This window comes from Cetorhinus maximus, chromosome 20, assembly GCF_964194155.1.
Source record: "Cetorhinus maximus chromosome 20, sCetMax3.hap1.1, whole genome shotgun sequence".
Taxonomy (NCBI): domain Eukaryota; kingdom Metazoa; phylum Chordata; class Chondrichthyes; order Lamniformes; family Cetorhinidae; genus Cetorhinus; species Cetorhinus maximus.
The window spans coordinates 13163178-13191133 of record NC_135898.1 but is presented as its reverse complement, the minus strand read 5'-3'; the positions used below and the strand labels follow the sequence as shown (position 1 = coordinate 13191133).

General features: G+C 41.5%; 1 protein-coding gene across 2 annotated transcripts in view; it reads left to right on the top strand.

The window, feature by feature from the left end:
- Positions 1-27399, top strand: part of cdca2 (cell division cycle associated 2) — a 35327-nt gene extending 7928 nt beyond the window's left edge. Inside the window, exons 5-14 of one of the 2 annotated variants that reach the window (XM_078565500.1) lie at positions 4451-4505; positions 5371-5715; positions 6372-6635; positions 8833-8951; positions 9754-9883; positions 10934-11175; positions 12384-12474; positions 14044-14750; positions 24247-24439; positions 25783-27399. In XM_078565500.1, the coding sequence (XP_078421626.1) occupies positions 4451-4505; positions 5371-5715; positions 6372-6635; positions 8833-8951; positions 9754-9883; positions 10934-11175; positions 12384-12474; positions 14044-14750; positions 24247-24439; positions 25783-27245 (3609 nt within the window). In that variant the 3' untranslated portion in view covers positions 27246-27399. Of the gene's footprint in view, positions 1-4450; positions 4506-5370; positions 5716-6371; positions 6636-8832; positions 8952-9753; positions 9884-10933; positions 11176-12383; positions 12475-14043; positions 14751-24246; positions 24440-25779 lie in introns of both variants that reach the window. The other variant, XM_078565501.1, reaches the window with a different exon arrangement.
- The last annotated feature ends 557 nt before the right edge of the window (positions 27400-27956 follow it).

Below are 27956 nucleotides of genomic sequence, written 5' to 3'. Positions count from 1 at the left end.
TTGAACCACTGCAGCCCATGTGGTGTGGGTACACCCACAGTACTGTTAGGATGCGAGTTCCAGGATTTTGACCTAGTGACAGTGAAGGAACGGCAATATATTTCCAAGTCAGGATGGTGAGTGACTTGGAGAGGAGAACTTGGATGGTGGTGTTCGCATCTGTCTGCTGCCCTTGTCCTTCCAGATGGTAGTGGTTGTGGGTTTGGAATGTGCTGTTCAAGGACCCTTGGTGAATTCCTGCAGTGCCTCTTGTAGACTGCTGCGACTGTGGTGGAGGGAGTGAATGTTTGTGGATGTGGTGCCAATCAAGCAGGCTGCATTTTCCTGGATGGTGTCAAGCTTCTTGAGTGTTGTGGGAGCTGCACTCATCAAGGAAAATGGGGAGTATTCCATCATACTCCTGACTGGTGCCTCGTAGATGGTGGACAGATTTTGGGGAGTCAGGAGGTGAGTTACTCGTTGCAGGATTCCTAGCCTCTGAGCTGCTCTTGTAACCACAGTATTTATATGGTTAATCCAATTCAGTTTCTGGTCAATAGTAACCCCCAGGATGTTGATAGCGGGGGATTCAGTGATGGTAATGCCATTGAACGTTACGGGATGATGGTTAGATTCTCTCTTGTTGGAGATGGTCATTGCCTGGCACTTGTGTGGTGTGAATGTTACTTGCCACTTGTCAGTCCAAGCCTGGAAATTGTCCAGGTCTTGCTGCATTTGGGCATGGACTGCTTCAGTATCTGAGCAGTCGCGAATGGTGCTGAACATTGTGCGATCATCAGCGAACATTCCCACTTCTGACCTTATGATGGGAAGAAGGCCATTGATGAAACAGTTGAAGATGATTGGGCCGAGGACACTACCCTGAGGAGCTTGTGCAGTGTTGTCCTGGAGCTGAGATGACTGACCTCCAACAACCACAACTATCTTCCTTTGTGCTAGGTATGACTCCAACCAGTGGAGAGTTTTTCACTAATTCCCATTGACTTCAGTTTTGCTAGTGCTCCTTGATGCCATACTCGGTCAAATGCTGCCTTGATGTCAAAGGCAATCACTCACCTCACCTCTGGAGTTCAGCTCTTTTGTCCATGTTTGAACCAATGCTGTAATGAGATCAGGAACTGAGTTGGCCTGGTGGAATCCAAACTGGGCATCAGTGAGCAGGTTATTGCTAAGTAAGTGCCTGTTGATGACCCCTTCCATTACTTTACTCATGGTGGAGAGTAGACTGATGGGGTGGTAATTGGCTGGGTTGAGTTTGTCTTGCTTTTTGTGTCCAGGGTATACCTGGACAATTTTCCATATAGGCAGGTAGATGCCAGTGTTATAGCTGTACTGGAACAGCTTGGGAGGGGTATGGCAAGTTGTGGAGCACAAGTCTTCAGTACTATTGCCAGAATATTGTCAGCTCCCATAGCCTTTGCAGTGTCCAGTGCCTCAGCCGTTTCTTGATATCAAATGGGGTAAATTGAGTTGGCTGAAGACTGGCATCTCTGATGCTGGGGACCTCTGGAGGAGGTCGAGATGGATTATCCACTTGGCACTTCTGGCTGAAGATTGTAGCAAATGTTTCAGTCTTATCTTTTGCACTGATGTGCTGGGCCTCCTCCATAATTGAGGATGGGGATATTTATGGAGATTCCTCCTCCAGTGAGTTGTTTAATTGTCCACCACCATTCACAACTGGATGTGGCAGGACTGGAAGAGTTTAGATCTGATCTGTTGGTGTGGGATCGCTTAGCTCTGTCTATCACTTGCTGCTTATGCTGTTTTGGAGGTAAGTAGCCCTGTGCTACAGCTTCACCAGGTTGACACCTCATTTTTAGGTATGCCTGGTGCTGCTCCTGGCATGCCCTCCACTCTTAATTGAACCAAGGTTGATCCCCTGGCTTGATGGTAATGGTAGAGTGGGGGATATGCCGGGCCATGAGGTTACAGATTGTGTTCGAGTACAGTTCCGCTGCTGCTGATGACCCACAGCGCCTCATGGATGCCCAGTCTTGAGTTGCTAGATCTGTTCAAAATGTATCCCATTTAGCTCGGTGGTAGTGCCACACAACACAATGGAGGGTATCCTCAATGTGAAGGTGGGACTTCATCTCCACAACGACGGTGCGTTGGTCACTCCTACCGATACTGTCATGGACAGATGCATCTACGGCAGGCAGGTTGGTGAGGATGTGGTCAAGTATGTTTTTTCCTCTTGTTGGTTCCCTCACCACCTGCCGCAGATCCGGCCTAGCAGCTATGTCACTTAAGACTCGGCCAGCTTGGTCAATAGTGGTGCTGCCGAGCCGCTGTTGATGATGGACATTGAAGTCCTCCGCCCAGAGTACATTCTATGCCCTTGCCACCTCAGTGCTTGCTCCAAGTGGTGTTCAACTTGGAGGAGCACTGATTCATCAGCTGAGGGAGGGCGGTATGTGGTAATCAGCAGGAAGTTTCCTTGCCCAAGTTTGACCTAATGCCAGGAGACTTCATAGGGTCCGGAGCTGATGTTGAGGACTCCCAGAGCAACTCCCTCCTGACTATACCACTGTGCTGCCACCTCTTCTGGGGTGCCAGTGGGACAGGGCACACCAGAGATAGTGATGGTGGTGTCTGGAACATGATCTGTAAGATATGATTCTGTGAGGATAACTATGTCATGCTGTTGCTTGACTAGTCTGTGAGACAGCTCTCCCAATTATGGCACTAGCCCCCAGATGTTAGTAAGGAGGACTTTGCAGGGTCGTTTCCGGTGCCTAGGTTGATGCTGGGCGGTCTGTCCAGTTTCAGTCCTTTTTTGTGACTTTGTAGTGGTTTGATACAACTCAGTGGCTTGCTAGTCCATCTCAAAGCGGATTTAAGAGTCAACTACATTGCTGTGAGTCTGGATTCATATGTAGGCCAGGTAAGGACAGCAGATTTTCTTCCCTAAAGGACATCAGTGAACCAGATAGGTTTTTACAACAATCGGCATCCCAAGAGTATTACCCTGGGTTTTTGGATTACTAGTCCAGCGACAATACCAATATGCCATCACCTCCCCGAGGTATGTATGGCTGCTCCATTTGGACAAGTTCCCTACTTGACAAATGACGCTCAAATGAAATCAGGTTATCAGAATAAACTTGAAAAGAGGGCTATCTGAACATATAGCTTCACAGACTATGTCCTGAGGGCCTTGTTATCCTGCTAAACCTGACTTTGTGCCCAGTGATACCTGGAACCTATAATTACTGCTACTTGTCCTCACCCAACTTTGACTTCAAGGAACTCTAAAACTGAATGAAGACCCTTGCAAAAAAACTTGTGGAACATCTTATTAGAGAGCAAACATGCATAGGGTCGACCTGAGGCTAGGATAGCACTGGGAGTGTAATCATCTCTTTAGTTCAGGGCTGCCCTGCGTCCTCTTTAGGCCCCAAAACTGAATCCCATCCCTTGAGAAATAAGTGTCTCCATGGATTGTCTTTTTTCATCTCTTTCACTCTGTCTGTAATGTGAAGCCTGATTGTTGAATGTACCCCCCAGGAGGTCATAACTGATTCCCCGCGCTGTATCTCCTGAGAAGTTTTTTATTTTAAATTGCAGTTCGTTCTTTAAGACCATTATGAATTATTGAAGTAGCTGCCCACTATCGACTAATGTTAACACCACACTACTTTGTAGGAATAGGTCCGAGATTGTCCATTCGTCTGAGATGTTTGTGAGATGTGATGTTACTTTGGAGATCATGGTGTCTGCTGCCACAGAAATAATCCCCTTAAATTCAATCAGTGAGTTTCGGTGCCATTTCACTGACTAACCTGCCTCAAATAGATTTTCCTTGAGTGGTATGCACTTCGGTGTAGAATGGAATGCTTTCCATTGCAGACACTTGTTAGAATTTGAGCCCAGAGTAAAGCTTTATGCAGTGTGCTTCAGTTTTAACTCTGTGTTTCATAGCAAAATTAATTCTATTCCCAAACAAGGCATTGAGAGCGAGATTTTCAGTTTGTTATTTGGACAGAATTAATGGCAGTTCTTCTTAGGGACTTGATCAATATGGCTGTATAAGGGGATCAAAGGTTATGGGGAGAAGGCGGGAGAATGGGATTGAGAAACTTATTAGCCATGATTGAATGGCGGAGCAGACTCGATGGGCCAAATGACCTAATTTCTGCTCCTATGTCTTATGGTCTTATATTAGTTTCATGCAACACCCTTGTCTATAGATAGAAGAAACCTGCGTTGTATAATTTAAGCCAGGTTTAGATTTGAGGAAATTTAGTGTCTAACCCACTGGACCACTCCAATTCCCCACACAATTGTTTCTTGCACCTTATACAGATAGAAAAAGGTTGGGATATGAACTATTGTAGCTGTAAAACCCGCCAGTGATATTAGGTATACTCTATTGAGACATCAGGTTGTGTAAATTCTGTTTGTTTTGGAATGCATTTTTACACCTGAGTTCCTGTTACAATAGGAGAATCTCGCGTTGGAAGAGCATTTACCCAAGAAGGCAAGAAGGAATGCACCTGGTAAAGAACAAAAGTTTCTAATTTTTATATACAATATATGTAAAAAAAAAAATAGATTTTTCAGTGCCTTGTTAAGTCTCTAATGCAGTAGATAATTTTTGGATTGCAGTCACTCTTTTATATGTGGGCAAATGTGCTGAAATAATAACAATTTAATCCATTTCTGCTGCTGTTAAGATAGGAAAGCTGACCAGGATAGTGTCATATGTTTCATGTCTACAGAAAGATGAGGCATATATTTTATCATCATATCTGAAGGACGACATTGCCGAAATGCAGTATTTCTTAAGTACTGCACTGTGATGGCAGTCTAGATTGTGTGCACTCTCCTGCTATTATTGAAAACATAACCTTAGGTAGCAGTATTGAAGTTCAACCCTGTTGTCACTTCAGTATTCAGTCCTGGAACACAGCATTTCATTCTGTGGGTATTGTGTGGAGCACTTCTTATATCTGTGGGTATTGGAATATATTCTGCAATTGTGTGATCGAAGTTCTTGTCATTCTCTGACTGTTCCCTTGCAAAGATGACTTCCAGTTGGTAGTACGAGGAAGTTGGGTGGGAAACAAATAGCAATGATGGAGGGAGGAGGGATGCAGTTTGTAACCTTGCCTGACCCCACCCCACTTAAACTCATGTCTTATCCCTTTATGGTGCTCAAAGTAAAATTTTGCTTTATAGCGCCCCTATGAAGTGCTTTGGGATGTTTTAGTAAGTTAAAGGCACTAAATAAATACCAATCATGCTGTTTGGAGCAATTCAGAAAGCATGCAATTTAGATTAAAGTAGCTTTGAACAAATAGGGACTACTGGCTTTAATTACAATTGGTGATGTGAAGAAATAACTTGGCTTCTGATTAACAGGCAAAAGGAAATCGAGAGATGATCCCTTACGTGAAATGACAATCGCATCAGTCAAAAACCCATATCGAAGCACCAAGCAGCTATTTTGCAGACAGTTATTACAAGCAAATAATAGACTGCGTGTACCATTAACTTCTCAAGGGAAAAAAACATTGCAAATCAACAAATTAGTGAAATGTTGGTCCAGAGCACAGGAAATGTCTATCCATCAAGAAGGATCAGATGAAGCTCGTGAAAATGCAACTGTAGATAGGCCAATAACAGCATTCGAGCTGGACCTCCAGCCTGAGGACTTAACTCAGATTGTTGGATTGCCATGGAGACCTGTTGCTCGAGAAAGTAAAGGTAACATATGACTGTCACTGTATTTCCAATACTTGGGAGTTTGCCTGGACTCTCAACATGATAATGGGTATACTAGAACACAATTATAATATCAAGTGCTTTTGCTAATTAGCAACTTTGAACAATTGGTGTGGGTGAGAGCACCCAATGGTGCAAATCCTGAAAATAAATTGGTCCAAAGAAATTGGACGATGAGTCATTTTCTTCACTTCTTTGTTTCGTCATTTTCTGACCTTGCTGACTCTTAGAGGCTTACAGTTCCATGTGCTCCATGAGCTCTCCAGTCCCTTACCGAAGTATTGAGCTTTGCATGTAAATCTCAGCAGCGAATGTCTCTCTCATCAAACGTTTAGATTTTCAATAAAGGTCAATATGCAATTTGTCTTCCTAATTGCTTGCTGTACCTTCATGCTAACTTTAATTGTTTCTCTCTCACCAAAGTGACACACTTGGCAGAAGGATTTACAACAACGCTTAGTAGTAGGAACTATGATTACTTCCCAATTCTCCCGAACCCTGTGGCACTGACGCCACTTGCAGTATGAAACCAGAAACTTGTTAGCAGTTGTGACCAAATCTGTGAATCTAAATACACATGTGGACTAAACTTGTATTCCTTCATTTGAATTGGCTCTTTTTTTCTCCCCCTTTTATAGGCCCAACAATACAAAGCATTGGTAGAGGTGGTGAAGGGAGGGCTTTATTCCTAGCAACACCTAGTGATTGTGCTCCTTGCAGCAAGTTTGTTGGTGAAAGTGTTACAAATAAACAAGAAGACCGACAGATGCAAGTAGATAAAGATCAAGCCAATGCTGCAGTTTCAATTACTGCAAAAACACCCTCCACTCCACTGGCTTCTTCAATGAGCTCTGAAAACCAACTGGGAGTCGCAGCAGACATGTTTCACCTGAAGTCAGCAGGTAACGTGTAACTGAGCCAAGTGGACAAACTTCACGTCCTTAAATTGTGTTTGTTGGGGTACTGCACTTGGCTTGGCTCTCCCTGGGCTCCAGAGCAAGCACATCATCTGAAGTTTCTTACTTTTGGCCATAACCCAGTCACAAGGTGCCGGAAATGTGTATGCATGCTTAATGTTTGGAAATGATTGAGCTTGGGTCAACCTTCATTAGCAGATTGCTCAACCATCATTGTCAAACCTTGCTTGGAAAATGGTCACTGAAGCAAGACATTGGGGGGTTGGGGGTTGGGGGTTGGTGGTGGTGGAGAGAACGGGTACCTATGGAGTTGTACCTGAGTAATAGTCAGTTTACTTTTAGCATAGTACCTGTTTTCAGCTGGCTAAGTAGTGAAGAACAAACAGTATAAAATTTGATCTTGAGGAAGACATTTCAGGCGTAGGATATTTTCTTTTACTAGTTTTAAAGTAAGACAAACATTTTATTTCAAAAAGCAATTTGAAGAATGCAAAGAATCATCCCCACCCTGATGTTATAAAGTAGAATTAATTTGCAGCTCTGGTGTTCACTAAATTTGGATAAATTAATGTACTGGATTTGTCCAATGTTACTGTTTCCACACAAAAATAATGCTGAGATTGGTATGTTATGATGTCAACATTTATCTATGCATTTAACTTCGAGGAAAGAAACTCCAAAGGACATATTTGTTAACTTTGCTCATTGTTTTTATTCACAAAAAACTAATAGATACACAGGGGGTATAATTTGGAGCTCCCACCATAGAGTCTTTTGCCATATTGGACAGTGAGGTACAGAGATAGTTGTGTCTGCTGGTTTTAAAACAGAAGTAGTGATATGAGGATAATATCATGCATTAGAGGATGCCTTAGATGGGTCAAAGACAGAATTTCTGAAAGCTAAGAAACAATAGAGGTACCATTTGACTACAGGGTGTATTCTATAAGCTACCAACAAGTAGTAAAGTTATAGAGGGGAAAAATTTGCAAGGAAATATAGACTGGGATAGGAGTAGTTTAAATGGCTTAGAAGGTAAATGAGCTTTTGAAGTGGTTCAAGACAATTTTCTAGGTCAGGGTGTTTCCACTTCAACGCTGAAGGAGGCATTGCTGAATCTGGCTCTGTGGAATAAGGTGGGTCTAATGGATGAAGTGCCAGTTGGAGAACATTTATGGGGCAGTGAAAGTTGAGTTTAGCTGTGGAAAGGGAGGAGCAAGGACTATATTTTCATGGGTTGGTATTAGAACCAGTGCTATTCCTGATCTCTATTAGTGATAGAGACTTACGAAACTCATGTCATAATGTCTAATGTTACATGTGATTCCGCGATTGGGCAACACTTGCTGAAATGTCCCAAATGTACTAAAAATAACAATCTGTTGGGCTCCACTTATGCCTGCTGGAAGCTACATATCATTTGCAGGGATCTGTCCTCTTCAGGTAAAAGGAATACGTCCGGATGTTGCACTTCTTTTGAATAAACAGAAGAATGAGGGGCAATCATTCCCTGGTGCATTTGCCTCGATTGATCAGAGCTGACTTAGAAACAATCTTTTTTCTAATGCGGTATAAATTGTTGTTTCATTTGAAATTTGACATTCTTGCATCTGACCTGATGAGTGCAAGATGAAAAGCTTTGACAGCATGTCTCTTTTTTCAGCAATACTCAAATTCTGTACTAAAAGGGAATTGTATAATGATTTGAAGGACTGCAAGGAAAAGACAGGGGCGTGGGGCGAGTTAAGTTCTTCTTGTAGAGAGCTGATAAGATTGACTGAATAGCCGCCTCTTGTGTTGTAACCATGATAACTGTACCTGATTTGTTACCCTCCAATTTTCTGTGTTGTCCAAGATTGATAATTTAATTCACTCTGGATTGATCAAGATTCTGTGCTGGGACGACTGACTGGCATTGCTGCATTATTAACAAGTAAAATGCTGATTTTTTTTTGTTTTAACCTCCGAGGTAACCTGTGAAGCCACGTCTCCTTGTATCGAGACCACTTCAGTGATATCACTGATGAAGTACTGCCTCTTTACTTTTCCTTCCCTTTAACGTTTGAAAACCCGTATCTGAGAGAGTAGTTTCCAAAAGAGCATCAAAATGACATGATTGCTTCAGCACTTGACTGAACAAGATGGATGATGTGTATAATATTTCCTTAAATTTGTATTGCAGAAAACTTCTGTACACAGAGGAAGAGATTTTCTCGGCGAGCATCTTCTGTTGGAGCCCGAGGATCCCCAGAGACCAATAGCCTTATCCGCTACATAGCCAAACAGAGAATGCAGCCACAGGTATAATTCAGAAAGTGACATTGTTTATGCTTAGACTATGTCTTTACAATTGAGGTTGTACCAAATGTTATGAAGATAAATGCCCTCTCGAATGTTGCGATTTGATCCATGGTCTCTGCTGAGTTAACTGATCTGAGCTTGAACAGGAGTGCAGTGCTAAATTTATCTTCGGTGCTACATTTGACCTTAGTGCCTCTGGACTGGGGCAATTAGGGTTCCCACTCTTGATAAACGTGCTGCGCCCTGGACTCATCCAGTGTTGGATACGGTAAAATATCATGTTTTGCTCATTGTTTGGTTCGAAGAAAAACAGGCACTTAAGCAAAGTTAGAAATTATTTTGTTGTATGTTATATTGTTATATGGCACTTGTTTTGTGCTCATTGAGGCACGGGGTGTCTCATGCTGGGCAATGGAGCATATTTCATACCTCCAGATGGCGATCTAAACTCCATCTACTGTGCCGCAGCAAGATATCTCTGCCTTGGTTTTACAAATACAAGTTGTCTTTTTCCCTCATACACCTGATGTCTTATGACTTTTCAGAGTGAAGAGTGCCAATTTGAACCAGTTGTGTGCCCTCGGGTTATGACCATGATGAAGTGATTTGAGTGCCCAAATTCATTTCAAAGAATCTAAAAGCCGTCAGTCTGGCTTGATTTGATTCAAGTTGTAAATAGTTAATCATTGACCTGCTGTGCTACCTGGCTCCCCAAATACACTTACATAGAGTTTTTAAAGAACCTTGTGTTCAATAACCTGAAGGACCTTGACAATTTATTGATTGCGTGACATCTTTTCAGGAACCCCAAAAAGCTGCGATGCTGAAGAGTAAGATGGCAGGATTCATGGACACGTTTCAAGTTTCAGAACAGAATGAGAGGAAAATGTCCACCCCAGAGCTCATGCATCTTTCTGATTTGCAACAAGCTGGTAGGAATGTAATGCATAACATGGCATGAGCACAGTTATTCAGCAGTGGATGTTAGGATCTGTGTGAAGTCATAAATGTTCACACGTTATCTGTACATAACAGTGTCTTCAATTGTGTTGGCTGCTGATGACTCATTTAGTAAATCCACCACCTACTGTTTCACTGAGTCATACAGATCAGAAAATAAGAATTAAATTTAGGTTTGCGTTTTCAGCTAATTTCAGCTGAGTTAATAATGCAGCTGGTATTGTTGATATCAGAGCCTCTGCACGACTGAGAGATAACAAATTATGCAAGGTTTTTGATCATTGTCCAATTTAAGTGCACACATGACCTGATGAGAAAAAGGATTGTCTGTTATCTTCCCACCCCCACCATCCCTTGGGCAGATATGTGCTGTCATTGACCAAAATGTCACAACCTATCTTGCCTTTTTACAGGAGTTGAATGATCTGTGTTTCCAACATTTTCTGTTGATTTAACATTGAAGCTTCACTATTCCAAGACATGGTTTTTGTCATAGTTTCCTTATTTACCCACACAGATTGATCTGCAAATTGCAAGCCTGTATACCACAGTACTTCACTGTTGACTTGAAATGCTGCTCCCCTCCCTGCAGCCCCCCACCACAACCAAATATTTTGTAAGACTGCAAGATATTTTTTCATAACTAATGCAATTGTAGTGCCAAACTTCCATCAACCCACCTTTTTGCTTCACCGAAATAGGAGTGTTAACATTAATAAAAAGCACGGCCAGTATGGTTGGCACACTGCTTGTTCCTGTTTAGAGATAAAAATAAAATTGGCACTGAACAAAGTGACTTTGTAATAGAAACATAAAATAGCTGGTAATGCTCAGTAGGCAGCCAATGTGGAGAGAGAAACTGTTAACTTGCTAAGTTGGTGACCTTAGGTCATTGTGAATTTGTTCCTATTTGTCAAGAATATATCCATGCTTTGGATTTCCACTCAATTTTTTAACTTTATCTTGTTGAGCAGTTAGTCTGCATAAACGGGCAAAATGTTCAAGTAAGTTTTGTATTTTAGGTGCAACTCCTGCAGTGCAACATGACTATATCCTTCCTCTAAGTGACAGTAAACTACCAGTAAAGAAAAAAGTGACTTTTGGAGGAGAGCTGAGTCCTGAGGTGTTTGATAAAAGTCTACCATCGAACACCCCTTTACGTAAAGGAGGAACACCAGTATGTCAGAAGATCATCTTAAGTGAAGATCCTCCCTCCGCTCTAAAACAAGGGTCCAAGGCCCAACTCAGTTTGGAAGATAAAATGGTAAACTCCTGTTATTTGGTTAAGTTGGGAGAACAGGTTTTGTGGGATCCAAAGTTTTATACATCCGAGCATAGAGTAGCAAAGCAAAAAAAGTAATTTTAAACTTGCACAGATTATGGCAAGGCTGCTGTCTGAATATTATGCCCAGTTTTAGGTGAGATTTTGTTCCCATTAATGTGAAGTATTACATGTTGGAATAAAAATGGTCACATAGCAATAACTACAAGAATAATGTGAAATTTCTAAAGCAGAGGGAAAAATAGACCCTGGGTGTTCGACTTGATAGTTGGCTGCTACAATGATTGTACGCCACTTCAAAGAAGCAAACGAATCAAATGCTGAACTACACAGCAAAACCAGTCAATTAGCTGGAGCATTTGTTGCTGATGCTCCACAGTGCTCTGGCCAGACCACATCAGAATATTGTGCTCAATTTTGCCTATTGAAGTCCAGAAAGCACTCAGGACGTGCTCAGATGAGGGTTATGAGATTGAGGTTAATGCCAGGGAATTTAACTATGAGGAAGACTAAACAAAATTCGGCTTTTCAAATCTGAAAGATGAGATATCTGTGTAGTGAATTGAAAATCCACTCAAGTACTTGAAATGGATACAAAACAATCGAACACCAGACAAAATGACAAAAGAAGAGGTTGAGGACTGGTGGAAATAAGTTGTTCATATAAAGACTGATCAAGATGTGGAATGATGTGCCAGGTCAGATGGTGCAGATGAAAATTCTGGATTGACCAGTTGGAAGTGGTTAGTGGGATCTGTCTGTTTTTACTTGGTGGTTGATCTAAATTGGGCTGAATAATCTCAAACGCTCAGTTATCCAGTGAGTAGGATTTCACATGTTTGAAATATGTTTTGGTGTAGTTTAGAAGTGGCTCTTTGGAACAGTCAGTTGTTTCAGTTTTCCATTTCAAGGTGAGGTCATATAGCTTGATTTTGGCCTTTGAATATTGTCATGGAAGCAGGTTGATGGGGTGTTGGTTTAGTTTTCTAGCTGTGAGATAGCACCTCTGTCAATGTAGCAATCCCATCTGTACCATATTGGAGTTTAAAATTGCCGCAAAGGCTTTTGATGTTCTGTCAGCAGATAGACATAGTGCAAATATCTTAAGTTACTGAAAAAAAATTGTGGTACTATCATCTAGTAAGAAGTTGCGGCAGTGTAACCATATCACTTCAACTCCTTTTCACCAGCTCACCTCCAATAAACTGACTGACAATGACAGCAGTCCTGTGAAAGACCATTGTAACAACCCATCACTTAATCTGCTGAGAAAATTGGCAGGTAAGAAAAATCAATGCAAATATTTGTTGTTGAAATCTATTATTTTGTGGCCAAGTTCTCTTCTGTTATCTCAAGCAAGGAACAGGGGTTCTTTGTGAATCTGGTCAGTGAGTGTCTGCAGGCTGTTGGACCATGGAAGATAAAGCTGACGCTGAAACTATCTTGAACCAGATGTTGAAAACGGCACACCTTTCAGCAGGGATCACTAGAGCAAGAACCTAAAACTGTTTATTGTTTTGTTGTATTTTGTTTTTATAAATTGTGGCAGAGGTGCTATGGCCAAGATTAATTGCGGCACCCCAAAAGCTCTATTAAAGAATCTCTTGGAGAATTTCCGAGTTTGAAAGAAGCTACAGAAGTTAAGAGATGAAATTTGGTCTGCACAGCTGAATACTGCACCACATGATAGACTTATTCACTAAGCTAAAAAACATGGTGGGTTAAAATGTTGTTAAATTTGTTTCCAATCTTGTTCATTATGTGTGCTTTTGTTTAATTTTACAGTATTGGGAAGAAGGTGGAATATGGGATTAGAATACATAGCTCTAAGATGGAGCTATTGCTAGATAAGATGCAATGTGCTGAATAGTAGCGTCCTTAGATTCTATTAACTATTCTTTTTTAATTAAAAAAAACCTTTGATATAAACGCATGCAAGATTCAGGGTAGTATCAGAAAAAATGATTTGAACACAAAACATGGCAGGAGATCAGGGATTGGGACTTAATAAAAAATACATGGTTGGGCTTGAATGCTTGTGTGCAGTATTTTCTTGAAGCCAGACCAGAGTGCATCATGAAAAAAAAAAATGAATCAAGGTGCCTTGATTGAATATAAGATGAACCTGGCTGATTAAAGGATAGATATTTTCCCATCTTAAAAAGCTTGGGCAGATTAGGAGGAATAGTGAAAACAGGCTAGTGACTTCAAGGACAAATTTATTAGAGGTCGTTACAGAGATCATTTCTGGCAAGTTGCAAGGAAACTCGGACATGGAGTGACCTAAAATGTTAGTTTTTTATCACTGAGCATTCAGGAATATTTCTTGCATGTTGAGAACTAAAATCTTTGCACAGTGTGGGACAGCTGCAATCACTTAAATATTAGAATTTGATAAGTTGGTATTTTAGCTCCTCCACTGGGCTAGTCGGTTATTTTGACTACTTGGCATGGCACATCAGTAACTCTTGGATTTGATTTGGTTTGATCTCCTCCATGACAACAATTGAGTTGCTACAATGATTTCAGAGTCCTGGATCTGGGGGAGAGAATAATTTAGTCAGGGTTGTTCATCATTGTCCAGTGTCCTACTATAAGGTGGCATACATCTGAAAATGTAAGGCTGGACTGTGACATGCCCCTAGATAGAATAGCCCACTGGTATTCTCTTGGTTCACAAATTAAGAATGGTTGCATGCTCTTTTCTGGGAATGCTGCTAATGGCTGTGGAACTTGATTTCCGCGAGTGATATTGGGAATATGGAAAGGAACAAGCAGAGTGAAGGGGGAAATTTGGGCAAAAATCTGTCAATCGCATAATTCTCATTCAAAGTTTAATTTTTTAAATAGATAACATGGAAAATATTGGAACTCAACATGTTGATGAAGAGAGACATTGCCCATTCCAGATCAATTTTGATTTATTGTCTCCACTATCAGAATATACATTTGAATCAAATCTTCAGAAGAAGTACAATAAAAACAATGAATATCCTTGTGATATTTTGGAAATGAAAGTTCAAGAACTGAAAGAGGAGCTACTGGATACAATTAGTCCACCCGGGCTCCCTGGAAAAGAGAATGAAGTTGGGATCGACAATGTCATTTGCAGAACTGTGAGCTCAAAGAGAACTGAGTCCATTAGCAAGTTAAAATTGTCAATGATAGGTACAGAGTCAGACAAAGGTTTTCCCACAGTTGGTGACATGGAATCTTCTGGAATGAAAGCAGCAGCAAGAGCTGAGTTTGATGCGCAACAGATGACTTGTGTGCACGATGAAATGTTGAAAAATGGTGACAGTCAGGTCAGTGACCGAGAGCAAGACAGTTCTTGCATTTTAGACATGTGCCCCAGTATTGAGATTGTTACTGATAAACAGAGAAATGAAACTGAAGACAGAACAGTGTACATTGAATCATCAAGTATAGAAGTAAGCCCAAAATTAAAGGAAGAGGTGAAAACTGGAAGTCGGGAACAAGAGTCCACAAAAGATGAACTCCGCAGATCTACTCGGAACAAGAGCAAGGTGAAGAATATTTCAAAGAACTCAACTACGGTAAGGGAACTTTGTTGCATGTTGAGCATTTTCAGCGAGCCAATCAATTGCTTGTAAAGTCATGAATTTTAATGCGATAAGTAAGTGGAATTTGACTTCAGCATTCAGCTTGAGCCAGTGTTCCTGCTAAGTTTGGGTATAGTTCTCTTTGGACAAAGTCAAACTTTCTCCCTTGGCTTTTGATAATTGAACAGAATCTGTTTCTCTCAAAAGAAATTTATGGCACCTGCAACTTAGAAAAACATTCTAAGCTGCTGAAGAACATATGAAATGAAGGGACTTGTCCATCAAGACTGTTCCACACCCTGATAGTTCAGACACCGTGACTAAACACGACTTCCTTCTTCGCAACTCTGCAGTGATGGGTCGTCTTGTGAAAGGTGGAAAAGCCCAGGGCTAATAAGGAAAAAAAGTGCGGAAAATTCATCTCTGATCCCAATCAAAACTGGCCCAAGAGTTCACATGGACCAAGCTTTATCTATTAAAGCACTTAAATTCTATATGATGCAAATTGGCCCAGCTTCCTCTTGAAGTTATACAGAGACTCAGCAATATATTTGAGGCACTCACTGTGTCGTCAGGCCCAGACTATTCCCAGTCTCGCATGGTTCTCCATAAACTGCTAAACTAGAATAATCAATTAGTAGGGACCACTTTTATGTCTACGCTTGGCAAGTAAATAAACCAAGGTCTTAGCTTTTTTCTGAATATTGAGGTTCTTTAAGCTAGAAATCACTCTTAGGTCATTTTTCAAGGTCACGAGTTTGTCTACCATGTATGACAACCAAAAGTGGGCATTGAGCACTCCATTTGGAAGTCTGAACAGTGCCCGACAGAGTTTTAAAAGGGTGTCTTTTAATTTATGTTCAAGGATTCATTTAAACAGCTCAGTAACCTATTTGCTTTATCTACAGCAGGCTTGTCCAACCTTTTTCGTGTTGGGGGGGTGGGGCACATTTCAAAAATTTTTTCACTCAAGGGGGCAATAAGTGAATTTCAGAAAAGTTAAGTTTGCCACAACATTAAACATGAATTTAAAAAAAAACTGAGTTATGAAAAGAAACAATGTGCTGAGCAAAAATGAACAAGGAGTAATAAATAAGGATGAGCAGTTGAGTTTGTGTGTCTGGCTCACTCCCAGTCTTGGGGTGTTAATTCACTCACCCTCATCCATTGAGTGTGTCTGTGTGAGTGCATGTTGGTAAATGGGGGTGAGGGTGAATGAGAACCTTGGTACTAGGACTGAGCCAGACTTAGCAACCCACTTTGCCCCCAACCCCATGTGTACCCACTCTGGCCCCTCCCTCCCTCTCTTCCCTCTTCTCCCCTACCCCCACACCCTGGAGCTTAACTTCAAAACTTAACTTCCCATTCTTTATGCATCCAATCACAGGCTGATTTGTGTCTGCATTTGCTGATGATAGGCTCTCCAGTGAGCCTGTGATTGAATGAGCAGCTTTACAGCATTTGTCAAATATAAGTCAGTTGAATGTCCAGCAGTTTGACGGGCCACGACCCAGCCCACAGACTGTGAGTTGCACAAGCCAGATCTTCAGTTTCTCAAATTTGACCTTGACCCTTCAATGATCTGTGTACTGTAACATCAAAGTCTTCCTTTTTCTCTCTCAATCAGTGTGTTGTTCACTGCAAATTGTGTGCTGTGTTGCTCCTACTAACATGCATGATATGACATTTATCTGAATTGAACATTATTTGCCATTTTGTCACCCATCCCTGAGTGCGCATAGATTTCATTGCATTTTATTATATTTCCCTACCATCTTAACCTTGCACATATTTACGTGTCAATCTACATCTAAGATAGTGTCAACTCCAACTGGTTCCAAAATGTATTGGTCCAAAAAAATGTCTCAAAAAGTTGATACAAAATCATCTTCCAGACCACTCTTGTCAATTTGATTGTCCCAGTCTGTGAAAATTTGAGTCCCCCACAATTATTACGTTGCCTTTGTTATAAGCTCCTCCAATTATTTCTTGTTTAATGCTCTGTCTAATGGTATAACTCCAGTTTGGTGGCCTCTGAACTACTCCCACCAGTGTTTTCTGACTTTTGCTATTTCTCATTTCAACCCATCCTGATTGTATTTCATGATCTTCTGAGGCCAAATCCCTTCTTTCTAAAGTCCTTGTGTCATCCTTTACTATCAGGGCTACCCCTCCTCCTTTACCATATCTTCTGTCTTTCTGAAATATTGTGTACCCTGGAATATTTATTTCCCAACGTCGATAACCTTGTAACCATGTCTCTGTAATGGTGATTAGATTTGAATCATTTACCTCTATTTGTGCCACTAGTTCATCAATCTTACTGCAGATACTTCATGCATTCAGATAAAGAACTTTTAATTTCATTTTTTTTACTTCTGTTCCCTGCAATGACCTTATTCATTCATAGAGCCATAGAAACCATTGACAAGTTACAGCACAGAAAGAGGCCATTCAGCCCGTCATGTCTGTGTTGGCCATTAAGAAAAACTAGCCACTCAGTTTAATTCATCTTTCCAGCACCTGGTCCATAGCCTTTGAGGTTACAGCACTTCAGGTGCAAATCCAGGTACCTTTTTTAAATGACTTGAGTACTTCAGCCTCAGCCACCAATTCGACCAATTCCTGATGCCCACCACCCTCTGGGTGAAAAGGTTTTTCCTCATGTCCCTGCTAATCCTTTTACCAATCACTTTAAATCTCTGGCCTCCCTGGTAGTTGACACCTCAGCTTGGGGAAACAGTTCTTGTCTGTCTACCCTCTCTAAGATCCTCAGTTTTGTACACCTGAATTAGGTCACCCCTCGACCTTCTCTGTTCTAAGGAAAACAACCCTAGCCTATCCAATCTTTTCTCACAGCAATTGTCAAGGCCTGGCAACATTCTTGTGAATGTCCTCTGTACTCTGTCCACAACAATTATGTCCTTCCTGTAATGTGATGACCAGAATCGTACACAAAATTCCAGCTGTGGTCTATCCAGCGTTTTATACAGTTCCAACATTACATCCCTACTTTTGTATTCAATACCTCGTCCAATAAAGGAAAGCATTCTGTATACTTTCCTTACTACTTTGTCCACCTGTTGGGCCACCTTCAGGGAGCTGTCGACATGCATTCCAAAGTCTCTCACTTCCTCAACCCCTCTCAATATCTCCCTGTTTATTAAGTATTCCCTTGCTTGGTTTGCCTTCCCCAAATGCATTATTAAGCACTTCTCAGGATTGAATTCCATTTGTTACTTCTCTGCCCACTCAACCAAACCATTGATATAATTCTGGAAACAACAGCTAATCCCCTTCACTATCAGCTACACAGCCAATTTTTGTGTCATCCACAAATTTCCCAATCATGTCTCCCACAGTTAAACAACAAACAGTAAAGGCCTGAGCACTGAGCCATGTGGAATGCCACTGGAAACTGTTTTACATTTGCAAAATATCCATCTCTGTTTTCTGTGACTGAGCTAATGGTGAATCTCAATTCGCCACCTTCCCCTGTATCCCATGGGATTTAACTTGTTTGACCAGTCTGCCATGTGGGACCTTGTCGAATGCCTTAAGAAAATCCATATAGATACACTGCACTATCCTCATCAATCCTCCTTGTTACTTCCTCAAAAAATCCTATTAAGTTAGTAAGACTCGCTCGCCCCCTAACAAAACCATGCTGACTATCACTGATCAATCCACGGCTTTCTAACTGATAGTTTATCCTGTCTCAGAATTATTACACTAATTTGCCCATCACTGAAGCCAGACTGACCGGCCTATAATTATCTGGCCTATCCTTTGCACCCTTCTTAAAGAATGGTAAAATGTTTGCCGACCTCCAATCATTTGGCCCCTCGGCTGTGTCAAGTGACGATTGGAAAATGATCGTCAAAACGTCCTCTGTTTCCTCCCTGGCTTCATTCAACAGCCTGGGATACAATCCACCTGGTCTTGGTGATTTATCCATCTTCAAGGATGTCAGTCTCTCCAGTACTTTCCCCCTCATTAGGCTGATTGTATCTAAAATTTCACACTCCTCCTTTAACTAGAACGTTTGCATCATCCCTCTCCTTTGTGAAGACAGAGACAAAGTCCTTATTGAGAAGCCTGCTCGCATCTTCTATATCAATGCGTAAGTTACCACGTACACCTCCAATAGGCCCCACCTCTTCCTTAGCTATTCTCTTGCTCTTAATGTACTGGTAAAACATCTTTGGGTTTTTAATTTACCTGCCAATAGTTTTTCATATCCTCTCTTTGCTTTCTGAGTTTCCTTTTATACTTCACCCCTGTGCATTCAATACTTCTCTAGGCTTTTTACAGGATTAAGCTTTTTCTGACTGCCAGAAGCTTTCTTTTTCTGCTTTATCTTACCTGTATACTTCTGGATAACCAGGGTGGGCTCTAGATTTGGCTTTTTCTTTGTGGGAATATGTCTACATTCTACATAGAATCTCGCTTCTGAATGCCCCCCAATGATTTGACACTGTTTTCCTTTACAGTAGCTGTATCCAGTCTACTTTCACCAGTTCACCTCTTAACTTTGTAAATTTTGCCCTCCCCCAAGTTAGAACTTTTACTCCTGTTCTATCTTTGTCCATTTCCATAATGATGCTAAATCTAACATGTTATGGTCACTATCTCCAAAAAGGTCCCCCACTCGTACTTCATCCACTTGCCCAGCTTTATTTCCTGAGACTACATCGAGAATTGTGCCCCATATCGTTAGGCTTGTTACATGCTGGCTAAATAAGTTCTCTTGAATGCGGTTCAAGAAATTTGTGCCCTCTGTGCCCTTCACACTATTCATATCCCAGTTGGTTATTCGGGTAGTTGAAGTCTCCAACTATCACTGCCCTATTGTTTTTGCACTAAGAGAAATTTGCCTATACATTTGCTCTTCTCACTCCCTTCCACTGTTTGAGAGCTTATAGTACACACCTAGTCTTGTGGCTGCCCCTTTTTTATTTCTCAGCTCAACTCATATGGCCTCATTTGATAATTCATTTAGTCGTATAATCGCTCCTCACAACTATAATTGATTCTTTAACCAATAATATTACGCCTCCACCTTTTTTATCCCCCTCACTATCCTGCCTGAAAACCCTATATCCGGGGATGTTGAGCTCCCATTTTTGCCCCTCTTTAAGCCAAGTTTTTGTTGTAGTGATGATATCACGCTGCCGTGTCCATCTGTGCCCTCAGCTCATCGGCTTTATTTGCTATACCCTTTTTATTTGCAGATATATCTTCAAACCCTGCCACATTCCTGTGCTGTATATTTGTTAAGCTGTGCTTTTTCTGTCTTTCAGTCAGTCACTAATTTTCCACCTCCCGTTCCCTGTTCTGAATTTGCCTCCAGGTTCCCTCCCTTGCCAATCTAGTTTAAAAAACCCAACACAGCCCTTCCCCTCGCCCCCTTACACCCTAACAGCACAAGCAAACCTCCCTGCGAAGATATTCGTCTCAGTCTTGTTCAGGTGTAGACCGTCCGGCTCATACAGGTCCCATCTTCCCCAGAACCGGTCTCAATGTCTTAGAAATCTGATGTCCTCCCTCCGATACCAGCTTTCTAGCCATGTATTCAATTGTTTAATTCTCCAGTTTCTGTGTTCACTAGTGTGTGGGACTGGGAGTAATCCTGAGATTACTGCTTTAGAGGTCCTGCTTTCCAATCTTCTTCCCAGCTCCCTGAAACCTGCTTTCAAGACTTCATCCTTTTTGCTAACTTAGTCATTGGTACCAATGTGAACTACGACCTCTGGTTGATCACTCTCCCTGAGAACCATGTTCTGCAGCTGCTCTGTGACATCCTTGATCCTGGCACTAGGGAGGCAACATACTATCCTGGAGTCACGCCTGCTAATTAACAAATCCCCTATCATGACTGCTTTTCGTTTCTTCTTACTCCCCTCTTTTGCAACAGAGGTGCCTATGGCGCCACAAACTTGGCTCTGACTGCACTCATCTGAGGAGCCAATGCCTTCACCAGTATCCAAAATGGAAAACCAATTGGCGAGCAGGATTCCAGGGGACTGCTGACTACCTGCCTAGTTCTCTTGGACTGCCTGGTGGTCATCCATTCCCTTTCTGCCTCCAGCCTCCTAAGCTGCGGTGTGACCACCTGAATGTGCTATCCACATAGCTCTCAGCCTTGCGGATGCGCCACAGTGACTCCAGCTGCTGCTTGAGTTCCGAAACCCAGACCTCCAGTTTCTACAGCTTAGTACACGTGTGGTAGACTAGGACATGGGTAACATCCACGACTTCCCACATGTTACAGCACTCACATTCCACACAACCAAGCTGTCCTGTCATGGCTTGAATTTTCTTCCCCTATGTTAAGTTTATTTTACTTTCGTTTACTTATACTTTCTTTTACCTGGCCTTGACTTATTTTTACTTCCCCATTTACTGTGTTTCTTAATAAATCCAATTAGAAACTTGATTTAAGAAGAATGCGTTTTTCTAATTTTCAGCTTTTTTCAGTTTCTCACCAACCGATAAACGTTTCTCCTTTGATGTCACTGTTAGATTTTTTCAAACTCGGCCCTTAGGTGCAGCTTTTCAACTCCTGTCTCTGGAAGCCTGAGAAAGATAGAAAAGAAAGCACCTTCCTCCCCTCCACACCGAACTCGCTTACTCACCAAACCTGCTGTAATTCCACATAGCACCAGCTGCACTCCATGCCACTGAACTTCTTTTATTTATTGATGTACAATTTTTATTAAACTATTTGTCCCTTATTGTCCTATTCTGCTTGTCTTTACCACATTGCTCTACTCCTCCCTGCTAAATCTCCCTTTACCTGAACCCTTGCTCCACCACCACCACCACCACCTCTGCCCCTAAAGCCCTGTCCAGAACCCAAGTTTTACGATTGGCAGGACACAGGTTACAGCCCGGTTCAAGTGCAGCTCAACCCTAGAGAATAGTTCACTCTTCGCTGAGTAATGAAGTCAGTGCCCCATGAATGGAAACCCCATCTTCCCACGGCACTCTTTGAGTCACACATTGATCCATCTGCTTGACCTAATGTCAGTTGGCACGTGGCTCAGGAAGCAATGCAGAGATTATTACTTTTGACTTTTTGCATTTTAATTTGGACCCTAACTTCAAATTCTCTTTGCAGAACATCATTCCTAGGTCTACCTCTATCATTGGTTCCCATGTGAAGACCCCCCCCCCCCCCACCCCCCACCACCACCACCTCTTGCACCACATTTCCGAGTCTTCTCCAGCTATGAGGATATATTCTTCATCCTGGTATCAGGCAGGGGACACAACCTTTGGAGCTCCCTGTTGTGGCTTCAGAGAACAGTATCCCCACGGACTATACTGTTTCCTGACACTACTCCATTCCTCTTTGCTCCCCCCACTTTACTAAACTCCTTCACTGTGGTGCCATGGCTATTCTACTCATCTACCTTATAATCCTCCTCCTCATCTGCACAGGTAGCAAGCACCTCATACCTGTTGGGGAAAGTCAGGTGCTGAGGCTCCTCCATCATTACCTGCTGGATCTCTACACCAGCCTGACTCGCTGTCGCACCCTCCTGTCCCTGATGAGTGACCAACTCTAAAGATCTGCCTAGCCTAAGTGTTGTGACCGCCTCCTAGTACAAACTGTCCAGGTAACTTTCCCCTTCCCTGATAAATTGCAGTGTCTGCAGCTCAGCCTCCAGTTCAATAACTCTGAGCTGAAGCTCTTAAGCCACAGGCACCTAGTGCAGATGTTTGCCCTGGATCACACTAGTGACCAGGAGTCTCACATTCCACACTCGCAACACATCGCCTACCCTGCCATCTTGATTGTGTTAATTATTTTATCACATTTTAATTAATTTTAATAAGCCCTCCTACTCCCAAAAATCTTTACTACTGCCATTTATACCAAAGACAAATGAGCAAAATAGTCACCAACTAACCACTTAGCTTGTTCCATGTGACATCACATGGACAGTCCATGAACTGAGTCCCATCACCACCACCTAGTTCTTGTAGGCCTCGGGGTCTGCTGGAAGTCTCGCGCTCTTTGAAGCCTCAAGGTCTGCTGCAAGTCTCATTTCCTTGAGTTCATGGAAGCCTCTGGGTCCGCTCGGAGTCTTGCCCCCCCACTGCCCCATGCTTTTTTTTTAAGCCACCAGGCCAGCTGAATGCCTGGCCCCCTCTCATTCTCTTTGAAGTCTCCTAGCCTGCTGGAAGTCTTGTCTCCTCTCGCAGCCTGGAGATAGATGTCAAACAAATCTGAACACTTTGCATGGAAATTGATGTGTTCTCTCCAGTGAGATGAGCAAGTGGTTCAGTTGAAGGCGTTAGCATGGTGTGATGACATGAATTATTTCCTGTTCTGAAAGTTGAGAGATTTTGTAACTGAAGCCAACAAATCTACTGATCAGTTCTGGCAGGTGGCAAGCCAACGAAAAGGCAGATGTGCAAACCTGTTTATTGAGTTTGGTTCTTCTCAGTTGTTCATACTCATTCAAAAAAATCAGTAAAGAGAATGCTTTATGGTATGTATTTCGTAAGATACTCAGTGTTGTGTTATGGATTCTGTTGCAGTGTTACGTCTTGTTCATTGTTGGCAGAATGGCTGTTTAGACCTGGCTGCAGTAGGTTTTTACTTGCTGTGTTGCTCTTTTATTTTTCCCCTTGTTTGTCTAGTCTGAATTTTCAGACTTGAAATGGGAAAGCTATCCAGTTGCACAATTTGAGATTTTGTCCTTCTAAAGTTGTCTTGTGCTTGAGGAGACCTGCAAAATGTGAGGAACAATTAGTGGTGGGCAAGAATGAACAACAACTTGTGTTTGTACAACAAGATATTTCAAGAGACTTCACAAGGAGTATTATTAGACACAATTTGAGACTTGGCCTCATGAAATATTAGGCATGATGACCTCAAGTTTTGCTCAAGGCAGGTTTTAAGGAGCATCTTGGGGAAGAACCAAGAGGTGATTGGGGAGGGAATTCCAGAGCTTGGGACCTAGAAAGCTGGAAGCATGGCCACCAATGGAAGGGTGAAGGAAATTGGGGATGCACAAGAGGCCAGAATTAGAGGAACGTTGACCTCGAAGAAGGTTTTGGGCTAGAGGAGGTTCAGCGATGTGGAAGGATTTGAGCACAGGGGTGAAAATTTTGAAACCAAGAAGGAAAGAATCTCCAAGTACATCGTACATTTCACATTCTCTCAGAATATTCTGAAGTGGATAATAGCCAATAAATTGCTTTCTAAGTACAATTACTATCATTTTGTAGGCAGATGTGACTGGTAATTTGCATAAAGCTAGGTCCATCAAGCAACAGTAAGGATTGCATCTCTCAATGCACCAAAGTAGTACACTTGATTATCAATGTAAGTGATGTGTGAAGTACTGTGGTCCCTCAACCCTTGAGACGCTGGGGGAAGAGTGCTGCTGAGTTAATCGTAATTAATGATTGCCTACGTCTCAAATGGCAAATGAAGGTGAATATAACTGACAACAGCAAAAATGTTTTGCAGGTAACTAAAGGCAAATTTAGACAAAAATTCAAAAAGGAACTTTATGGAAAACGTGAATATGCTTCAAGGAAGCCATTACTGAGCCCAATCGCAGAGGTCTTGGATATCTGGTCTGAATCAGCAGATTTTCTTGATAGTGATGGAAAACTGGAATGCGCACCTTCGAGGAGAATCAGTCATCTCTGTCTTGAGAGTAAGCATCTTGTAATTTTCTTGGGAAAATAAATTTGAAATTGTTCAAGGTTTCTCCTACCCGAGTTACTAGAGACGAAAGAGGTTAATCAAATATTGCAAGGGAGTTGGTTCAAGGAGTCTCAATGGGAAGAGCACGTTGTTTAATATATTAGAATACAATTCTTGTGCAAAAAAAAGAGTTGAACATATTTTGGCAGCAGTAGAATATCCCTTTTGACTGGGTTGATCTTGTGGTGCCAATTACAGGGGATACCAGAGGGGCCCAGTGTAAAAGAAGGGAAGGGGTATTTCTTGAAACTGGGCTAAAGGTAGCCCTGCTGCTTACTGAGAAATCTGTACTTGGAGCCCTAACTTCATGAGTGACTCCAGAGCATCAGTCAGACTGCTTCGTGGTTTCCCTGCTGCTGTTTATAGTGGTTTTATTTTATATAATTGAGATCTTGAAACAAGTTTGTACAAAGGGAGAAAGATCCAAATGAAAAGCCTCCATAACAGCTATTTGCTTCCACAGTTCCTAATTCCATTACTGTCCAATCAGATCATTTGCCTCACTGATACAACCTGGAAGTTTCCAATTCTATGGCAGCTTTAAGATTTTAACTATAGTCATAGTATGATGCTGAAACAAGATAATCTGAGGGCTTGTGCAGCTCTCATCCGGAACACTCGGCACCTGTGGCAGCTCCATGATGCTTGATAGGTATCTAACCTAACTTGGATTTTAGTGCTCCTCTGGGTTGGAAAGTCATTGTTATTTAGCCCCAGTATTCAGCACACAGTTGGCTAAGTATTTAGGTGGATGGCGCCACATATGTTCATCAGCTTTGAAAGAATGTTCTTAGCTGAAATAAATGGTACCATTATACATAGCATGCAAGAGGTTGTTTTCTCCCTTCACCATTAAACATCACTAACAAACTGGCTCCCTGCTGGATTAGTTGGTAATAGTTAGATTTTTGCATTGTGTTAGTTGAGCTAGTTGGGGTAGCACTTAGGAGCACCAAAGTTAAGCTCACTAGTTTAGCTCGGAAGGGGAATAATCAGCCTAGATTCAGTTACTGGCCATTGTTCAATTACTTCTGCTAGAAATTGTTGTGTGGGTAGACAGGTGCAGACAGAATAAGGGTGAGCTGTGATAACATTGATGGTAAATATCCTCAGAAAACATACTGACTGTTTATAATATTGAAATAATTTTTCAATGCTGATTTCATTTGTTTTAGAGTCTGAATAGTCATTGCGATTGCTATCGCATCTGGGTTACCTAACTGTAATTCAGCACTGTACCACCGAACAGCAATCTGGAATGTTTCCTAATAGTCTTATTTCATTGCCAAGCAGGTACTGATATTGGAGGAGAAAGTCAACAAAGCATGTTCAAATCTGAATGTTCAGCTGAAGGACAAGCTGCTAAGAGTACAGTTTACAAGTTCACAGGGAAAAAAAAACACAGATCCAGAAGACTGCGAAAGAGGAGTATGCACTACTTTGAGGAGGACCGGAGTATTCAGAAATGTGTTAAAAGTGGAACTCAGAAAGGAACTGTTGGGAATGTCAGAGATTGCTGCAATGTGCCCAAGGAATTAAACAAGAATTTAAATTATGATCTTTTAAGTGGAAGTAATGAAACATCTAATGTTTTATGTGAAAGCACAGGAGATAGAGCATGTGGAGTGAAAGCACTGGAAAGATCAAGTGGTAAGAATCTTGTCAATGACCACAAGCCAACATTCATGAAAAGGAAACCTTCAAAAAAGAGGGATGTTTGTGAAGAGTTTGCTGTGGTGGAAAATAATCAACAAGGAATAACTGGTGAACAAATCCTAATGGAAGGACAGTGCCCAAAAGAAACTGGATTTGAAGAATGTATCAAGGAGAGACTTCAAACTAGTGATCGCAACTACTTATGTTCTTTTCTGGAACTTAAATCAAATATTGTTGAAGCGACTGATGTGCAACTACAAACAGGGCCAGATGAAAGGAAGGAATTGACCTCTGTCAGTAAGGATAATATAGCTGAAGAATCCCATGTAAAATCACTTGAGTCATTGATTGCAATTCCTGAGCAAAAGGTATGTATTTTACCTCCAGGTGCTCGGGAAGTGTTTCATAGCAGATCTCAACGTAGAAATAGCAAATTATTCAGTGCAGCAGAACTGGCGTGTAAAAAACAGTCAGAACAGGCAGCTGCTGTGCATGTTGGAGGACACCACATCATAGATGCAAGCAGTGAAAATGGAGACCAAGCTGAGAATGTGACACAAAAGGAAGGAGAAGAGAGCTTTTCTGACAAGATGATCACCAAACGAATTGTTCCCAGTCATAAAAATTATGTCAATAAGGTTGGTGAGATCCAAGTAAAAAGCAACTCCAAAACTCTGCTTGATAATTCTGGCCACTGCTGTTCTTTAGAGCAGATAAACACAAATATGGTTGAGACTGTTGACCAGTTTGAAATTGGAATAAAATATTCAGATGTTTTCACAGAGAATTCAGTACTTGAAAAGAAGAAGGTGAGGCGTAGTGCCCGGCTGTCTGGCTTTGTAAACATGGAAGGACTGAGCTGGATAGAAAGGACCAGCCCTGAACAGTTAGAGGAAACAAACAAGAGCATTAAGTTAACCAGAAAATCTTTCAGGCTCAATGAACCATGGGGAAAACCAGATAGTACAGAAGAGGTTGGGAGCAAAACTGAATCCCAATCAAGAATCAGGATACTGAGCCGAAGGTCACTTAGGCGTAACAGAAATATTGCCATTGATGATTTGGAGGAACCTCCTGAGAAAAGCATTGTATTGAACTAAGGTGACTTTCAACAATACAAAGGTATTCTCATATATCTGGAAAAATAAGTTGTTTCACTTGGATATTAGTGTGGCTTATTAAAGTGTGTGAAATTTTCATTTTCTGCTAATTTGAAAAATACTCAGCAATAAAATTATAGATTCTGTTCTTAAACTTGTGTCATGTCTGGATGTAGTATTGTGACTGTACGAAGTACTGATGGGCAGAGGTCTGTCACTGGTGGATTAAATTTTTCGGGTGAATTTGTTGAACACACAAGATGCATATTAGCTTGAGTGCAGATGTGCAGTTCTTTGTCTACACCCAATGATGTAAAGCAACAGATTAGTAGTGAAGTAACAATAAGCAGATGCACAAGAAAGGCAGGTCAATGATTGCATTGATAAAAGTAAATAATACTAACTGAGCTTTTGAAACTCCATATGAGCAGTATGATGGGGACTGACTCCATTACACGGTAATAAATGGAAATGAATGAATACAGGTCAGTCTCCTGAAATGGGCCAAAAATAATATTTTTCAGATGTTAATTCGTATTGGGACAATTGGTTTTGTTTTGCTTTCATTCTGATTTTTCCAATTTCCTTGTTGGCACTTAGTCTTTGAGTTCTAAGTGTGCTTGAAATCTTGACTCCAAAAAAAACATTCATTTGTGAGACTGTGTTGGTAACTTATCAGTGATAGAAATTTGCTTTTGTCCCCAACCTTCA